This window comes from Hyposmocoma kahamanoa, unplaced genomic scaffold (assembly GCF_003589595.1).
Source record: "Hyposmocoma kahamanoa isolate Upper Pololo Valley unplaced genomic scaffold, ASM358959v1 78, whole genome shotgun sequence".
NCBI lineage: Eukaryota > Metazoa > Arthropoda > Insecta > Lepidoptera > Cosmopterigidae > Hyposmocoma > Hyposmocoma kahamanoa.
The window spans coordinates 22404708-22412231 of NW_020653945.1; the positions used below are offsets into that span (position 1 = coordinate 22404708).

At 36.0% G+C, this 7524-nt stretch overlaps 1 protein-coding gene across 1 annotated transcript; it reads right to left on the bottom strand.

The window, feature by feature from the left end:
* Positions 1 to 1112: 1112 nt before the first annotated feature.
* Positions 1113 to 7284, bottom strand: LOC113232745. Its single transcript, XM_026467523.1, has 5 exons — positions 7260 to 7284; positions 3800 to 4046; positions 2938 to 3071; positions 1797 to 1937; positions 1113 to 1352 (listed from the first exon to the last, which is right to left on the bottom strand). The coding sequence occupies exons 1-5, from the start codon at positions 7282 to 7284 to the stop codon at positions 1201 to 1203; spliced, it is 699 nt and encodes a 232-aa protein (XP_026323308.1). The 3' UTR covers positions 1113 to 1200.
* Between the last annotated feature and the right edge of the window lie 240 nt (positions 7285 to 7524).

Consider the following 7524-nt stretch of genomic DNA (forward strand, 5'->3'; position numbering starts at 1 on the left):
TTCGCTGCAACATTCACGACTTTCTGTTAATATTGTTTTAGTAATCTAACGAAATGAAGTCCTTAAACAGACTTCGCAATTTATAGTGTGACTTAGAAATGTGTTGTAACTTTTACAAATGTCAATATTGCAAATTCAAGTAACAACGATAAGTAATGCTCAATGTACAGAAGTAAAGTTCTTGAGCAAAAGAACTACATTACTGAATAAATCTAAGCAGAAGTGGCATTTAACCTAGAAACTTATTTATTTATTTATTTTTATGCATCTTTTTTTTTTATTTATTAAGGCTTTGGCAAAGCCATCAGCCTAAACATGAAGTTTAATTATGTTTCTGTAAATATGGCCGCCACAAAGAGGATAGGCAATTTGAGGCGGCGTGTTTGGATTGACTCGGGATTCCTTAAAACGGGCCGATACGGGTATTTTAGTTCGAGATTCGTATAATTTCGCGTTTTAATCTTCGATTAAGGCACAATAGCACTATCCTATTCCACTTTAAACTAGATTTCACAAAATAATTGAAAGTCAAAATAAAAACGACACTTTTCCCTCCAAAAGGTCCAGAGCGAATCAATTTTATGCATCATCTTTGTGTTCATAGACCATCGAGTATATAACCAGAAATAGAGACGAAATGTCATTTAATTTGTTTGTAAACTATTCTGCCATATCATTACTGTGACAACTGCGCTCCGATTGGCTAGCCCGAGTTCGAAACAATTGACGGGTGTCGTCAACTGTTTCACTTCAAATCGACCAGTTAACTAGAGCTTTAGAAAATTGCAAAAATACATATTTAATATTTAATTACCGATGAAATGTGATTCCGTTTGTTTTGTAATTAGATGTTTTGCTGTTTTTCCCACACCACCGAATAGAACAGCACGGCATTGTTAGAGATATTATCTTTACTACAATAAATACAGAATATTTTTTGGAATGTACGGAGACGTACACACAGGTCAGTAGTTGGCCTGTCTATATCACAAATTAGAAAGATATGTCGGATATGTCTATATTTCAGTGCAAACGAGAGTTGATATTTATAAGAGCAGTATCGCTAATGTGTTACCAGGAATATATGGCCCTTATTTTGTCTCTATTTCTGGTTATATACTCGATGACATAAACACTATACGAAATATTTATTACATCATCATTTAAAAAGACGTTCTACAGTATTCTTAATGCAAATGACTAATTAGGGAAAACCATGTCGTACGGGACGTGTTTAAGGAACTTATTGGCGACGTCTTCGAGGACCATGGCTAGGGCGGTCTCCACCGCCGGCTGGACTTCGCGGGTGATTTCAGCCGAATGCATGCCCGCGATGTGATCGGTGATCATCTCTGTAAGGTGGTAAAGTGATTTCAAAAATATGAAAAACAACTTTAGTTGTAAGACTTTAGTGCTAGAAACAAACTAGAAAAAGAATCGACAGAACATGCGAACCGGTCCTATATGCGCCTAGGACTAGACACGGGAGAACCACATTCGTAGAAGTGTCTTATGCTATCTCGCGTAAAACCTCGAAAAACGTAGAAGAATACCTTATTTTACTACTTCGAATTGCAAAAATGACAGTCACTCTTAGTAATTTTATCCATTCCTACATAAACCTTGAGCTTCACCAGGCTCGAGGGTATGCATAAAACATTTTCCCATAGGAACAAAAAAAAGGTATTTCGTATCATTATGAAGTCGTATTTTTTTAAGTAATTTTAATAATTTTTTAAATTTTATAGATCTTTATCCAGTAATGTAATGGAACTAATAGATATTGGACTGCTTACCCATTTCTCCGGTAGTGGAATGCGCTTCGTTTAAATCAGTTCGCAAGGGCCCCGAGCAGTGCAAGCGCACAATCGCGTCTCGCACTACCATCCTCTTGTGCACTCTAGCACCTATCGCTTCTAAGGACGCTGTACACTGTGCTGTTAAGATGAACAGAAAACGTTTATGACAAATTTATTTAAGTTACTTCAGAAATAAATAAGATATGATATTTTTTCAAGTGATGTTAATTTTGTCTTTAAATTTAAGATAGGTTCATTGTTTTGTCTACAATCGGATTCCTGTTAAATTTATTTTTTCTCTGTAAACTTAATAATTCTATCATTGACTTACGGACGATGATATATGGACGTCTGGTCCGCGCTAAAAAGTGTCCGAACTTACAGGGCGTTAAAATCGTATACAGAGCGTAATTCACGCTTTAGTCTTCGTTTGTTCGACTGACAGCGAAGCAAGCAAAATTAGACAGTACTGCGATGACATTACAATTTAAATTCAACGTTTTAGCTTTTTCATATTCCTTTACATGTCACTACGTTTAAATAGGTTGACTTGGGACATTTTTTTCGTGGTTTTTGTATTAGAGCCGTCGTCCATTTCTTTGTAAGTCAATGAATTCTATGCATACTTTTAGTATTAATTATAATTAAATTCGACTTTTGTAATTGGTTCTAAGAAAAAAATATGAAAAAGCTATGATTGCCTGCAAAATCTTTGCTTTTGTGTTCAGGACTACGAAAAATTTGAAAATATGTAGACATTTTCTCTTTGTTTAAATCCAAAAAGGGAGCACTGTGTTTCAAATCAATGGTATATTTCAACCAAAGTTCTACAAATTATTGACAAAGAACCTACAAGTCCCATGTGCCTGTAATTACAGGCACCCTTCACCTTTCACCAGCACCCTTACCCTTGATTACGTAAATACCACTATGCAGCCATATAAATATCACTGTGACAGCCATAAACTAAAGTATCAGGGGCACAGCTACTCTTTTCTACCCGTATGTACCCGTACCCGTACTTACATAATGACTTAAATTCGGGCAAAATTTGTCAATAGAATATAAGTTAACCGACGATTTTTTGTTTTTAATTGGAAACATTATATTTTCACCCTATCCTTATGGTTTTACTTACTAAAGTTAGCATTAATCTTGCCGGTAGACTCGACTGGTAGCATCTGGAACCCTCCAAGTATGACGTAGTCACCGGTCAGGACCAAATGCGGTAGACTTACGTTCGCTGTTACTTTCAGTTCCTCTGGGTACACGCTATAATAAAAGAATAAACTTAAACGCAATTTCTAATTAATGATTCCAATCTTTTTTAAATGTGTGATTTGAGAATATTCTATTATAATTAACACACAGAAAAAGTCTGTCAGGACTCTAACCAGCGTCTGTGTGCAAACCTCGGCTCAGATCTTACGAATTTCTCTACGCGTTTTTTATAGATTTTTGTTTTTTGTTTTAACAGCGTTTTAGACCGTAACGCCACCTGTGAGAAATCTATGAAAGTTTTTCATCACTCAACCTTTACAGCTACTATATCTTGACAAGAGATGTCGCTTTATGATTTGTAATGTAATCAATGCAACAATTGACGCGGTCTAGCTACAATCTGTTAAATAGTACCTTCCTAATAAGTAAATAACCTGCGAGTTGAGTTTATCGTATTTAGTTAAACTAAAAGTTAACATTGATTATGTTAGTTTATGTTCAATAAAGTTATTATGATGTTTTACTAACATGATATTCATATTTTTTTTGTGAAATTACTTCACTAGTTTGTCATAATTATTAATACAAATATCGAACACAAGAAAAATTCCTTAGACATGACAGGAGTCAAATCTGCGTTTATCTAGGGCAACTTCTTGCCCCAGGTTTTTCTTCTATTAATGTTATATATTCATAAACATAACGATATTCTTGAAGTCCGATTGGCTAACCTAAGATTCTACAAAATATACATTAAATAGACATGGTCGGTGACTTACTCCAACTTATTAATAGTAAAATTCCCCAATCCTTTCACCATAATATCCGAAAGCCAAGCGTCATATTTGAACCCATTCTTCGGTACGTTATGCTGTCTCAGCCTTATGCTGGGAACTTTCAAAGGTTCCAAAGGCTGGATGCCAAGATTGGGTGCTCCGGCAGCGAGGATTTGTCGTGCTTTTTCTGTTACGCGTGCGATACACTCTTCCACATTGGGATCGCTGTAGTGACATACTGATGTATAGCCTGTGGAAGTTATTAACGTTTCTAAATGGGTTTCTACTAAAAGTTTTTTTATAAAATATAAGTGCGCATTTGACCTCCATCTCATCTGATGGAAAATGATGATGAGGTCGACGATGTAGCATGCACACCTAAATAACACCTATTCACTCTCGCCTTGAAAAGGTCCAAGTTATAGCGTTCGTGGAAGAAGTCCGCAGGTAGGGAATTCCACTCTCTAGTCGCTCGCCGTATAAATGTGGAAGCGAAACGCTACGTGCGAATCCTGGTAATATCCACAACATAGTGGTGGAATCCCCGCCCACGTTTAGTCCCCCGATGATGGAAAGGGGAAGGCTGAATCAAATTATGCAATTCCATCGCACACTCTCCATGATATATCCCGAAGAATGCTGATGAGCAGGCAACTTTACGGCAGTGTTCAAGGCTCTGCAGCTTTGCCTCTACTAATTTCGAGTCACCTATAAGCCTCTTGGCACGCTTGCCGATTAAAACCAAGGTGGCCAGTTGGTATTTGTGGCAGCAGTACTCCATACACGACCGGACTTGTGCTTGGTACAGCTGAAACAACTGTCCCGGTGTGAAGTAACGCTTCACCTTGTAAAAGATGCCAAGCTTCCTGCCTGCATTTTTGGCCATGGCCAGTTTGTAACATTTCAAAAACGAATACTTACTAATATTGTCGTCTCTATTGCCGTGATAAGTGTTATTTCTCACATGATTCACTTGCCTTGCAAAAACACACCCGACAAATCCAAAAATCAATAAATATATAAATTTTGCCATAATTGTCACTTATCTTAGAATAATCACATGTAGTATAAGATCAAACATCACCAACACGGGGTATTTAAAAGGTTTGAACTGGCCACTCGTATGTTTTATTTCTGTATAAGGAGCAATGTCGAGGACTTGAGGTCCTTACGACGGCTTACATGGTGCAGACTGTTTTCTTGTTTCAATAAATATGCGTTCGTATTTAATACATTTATGTGATGTTGTTAAAAGATTCTAGCGTTTTAAATGATGGAACATATTATTTCAAATACGGTTTTTAGTATTCATGATCATCATCGTTAACACGTCACGCGAGAGACGCACGGTGTCCCTAATGAATATGGTGCTGTGGCGTCCTAGCGCCACACGGTGTCCCTAACGCAATGTTGATCGACCATATAAAAAATAATTAAAAAAGGTTTTACCAAAATCGTTAGAACGCGTGACAGGTTAAGCAATAAAAAGGTCTTATTGACAATAAAATTTAGCTCATTCTGAGTGTAGCTGTATAATAAGACAAAAATTAAGTATTTTGGTTTAGGCCACTATTATTGAAAAGCATTTATGTGTGTTAATAGAATGAATAAGCACTCATCTGGCCACATCATCACTTACGTCTGATGAGGTGGCCAAAGTCCTTTTTAACAGACTTCAAAAAGGAGGAGGTTCTCAATTCAACCGCATTTTTTTGTGTGTAACGCGATTACTTTGAATCCATTTTGATGATTCTTTTTTGTTGGAAAGAGGGTACCTCAGTATTGGTCCCATTTAAATTCGAAGAAAATATTCCACTGTGACAAACTAGCCGATGAATCTGATGTCGCGCACTTTCCGTTTACCGATGGCAATAAAACTTGACAAACAGATGTAATTCCATTAAAAAAACTGATAAGCAAACTTTGAGGTCGGTTTTTTACTATGATATCAAGTGACGGGACGAACAAGTCGTGCGCCTGATGATAAACGACTCGGCTGTTCGTGATTTATTTTTCTTTCTTTCTTTTTTCTGAATTTCATTATGCTCACCCCGCGCGGCCGCCAAGCGGAGTCCGCGTTGCCGCCGCGCAGCGACCGCGTGCATTTAACTGTCATGGCAAAATACGCTCTGTTCATTCAGTATTTACGTTTTAATTTAATTGAGCGTCCCGGGCACGCGGGCGAGTCTGGCTTAAATTTAGTCCACGCGGCGACCGGTTGTTTTCTTCAAAGGAATTTAAATGTTGTTGCCTAGTAAATAGAATTCAGATTCGCCATTAATGTACATGACGGCGTGGTAAACTGGGTCCTTAACCTTCAAAACCGGATCGCAGTAATGTGAGCAGACATTGAGTGCAGAAATAGATATGGTGGCAATACTTTGCTGGAAGAACTCTTTTACAAGGAGCTCTACTGTTACTAACTTGTCTATAAGCAATAACAATAAATTGCATGCTCAGATTTATTCAAATTACTCGGAATTGGGACATTAAAAACAACAATTCTTACTTTTTATGACAGTAATACAATTTTTATCATACTGTACATCATTATCTCTACACATAATATAAAGTGATGTATTCTTATGTAATAAAGCTGATTTTAGATTTAACATAATGCAGTTTGATACTTTGGAACCATGGAAACCATTTACTTCCACATAAGACACCTAATTCATGATCAAGATGAACTTGACGGAAGCAGGAGTGAACGAGGAAATATCACGATCGAAGTCTCGCCTTGCATAGCGTTTGTAGGAAATGTAAAATGGAATGTTATTTATTGATATCTATTTTTAACCCTGTTGCAAAAAAGTAATCACAATCGGTCTGTGACTTTGTAGAAGTCTTCGGGTAAATCAAAATCATTGCAATAGGATACAAGATACTTATTTGTTGAAAAATGTAGTTAACAGGGAAATCCGAAACCATAGAAGATACAAGAAAACTGTCTTAGAAACCATTAAATAATTTTTGTGAATAAAATTTGTGTACAGTCAGTTTTTTGGTCAAGCGTGATTTGTCTACAAAAATGAATAAGATTGATCAAAATTTTATTAATAATAATAATAATAAATTTCTTTATTTCGGACTAAGTCCATAAGGGTTAGTAACAATGTAAACAAATTAATGTTGAATGAAAAATCATTTTATTAAATATAACCAACATCTGCTGTCCCGATTTTTTTCTTCCCTTACAATAAAATCACACTTATAAGAAACTGAGTCTGTTATAATAAAAAGAAATTAGTAAATATTGTATTAATTTTGTATGAAAAATACTTTATGAAATTTGAGCAACTTCGGCTGTTCCGATTTTTTTTGTCCCATACTATGAAATGATCCCTTTATGAAACTGAATCGACTAGCGCTAAAAACTCACGCTTGACCAAAAAATGGACAATACCAAAATTGTTTTCACAAAAAAAAAAGACTTAATGGTTCCTAAGACTGTTCCTTTTACCTTCTATGATTTCGGACTTCTCCATACTGTATTGAAAGGGTTATAACAAAACAACCGTGATCAGGATCACTGCAGTAAAACAGGAAACTTCCGGTCCACAAATTAATTTAACGTGAAGTAAAGGTAAAGTAAAGAAAAAAAAAACTGTAACAAATAAAAGGTAAATGTATAAAAACAGTACATTAATAAAAAACACTCCCTAACTTAACCTAAAATTGGTAGATGTTAAATTTAGGCACTTACCCCTTATCAGGTTGTATTATGT

Coding starts and splice junctions, on each gene's coding strand:
- LOC113232745 (XM_026467523.1), bottom strand. CDS start 7,284: ATGGAGAAGTCCGAAATCATAGAAG. Junction 1,938..2,937: donor CAAGATTAATGCTAACTTTA/GTAAGTAAAACC, acceptor TCATCTTAACAG/CACAGTGTACAGCGTCCTTA. Junction 1,353..1,796: donor TTCCACTACCGGAGAAATGG/GTAAGCAGTCCA, acceptor ACCACCTTACAG/AGATGATCACCGATCACATC.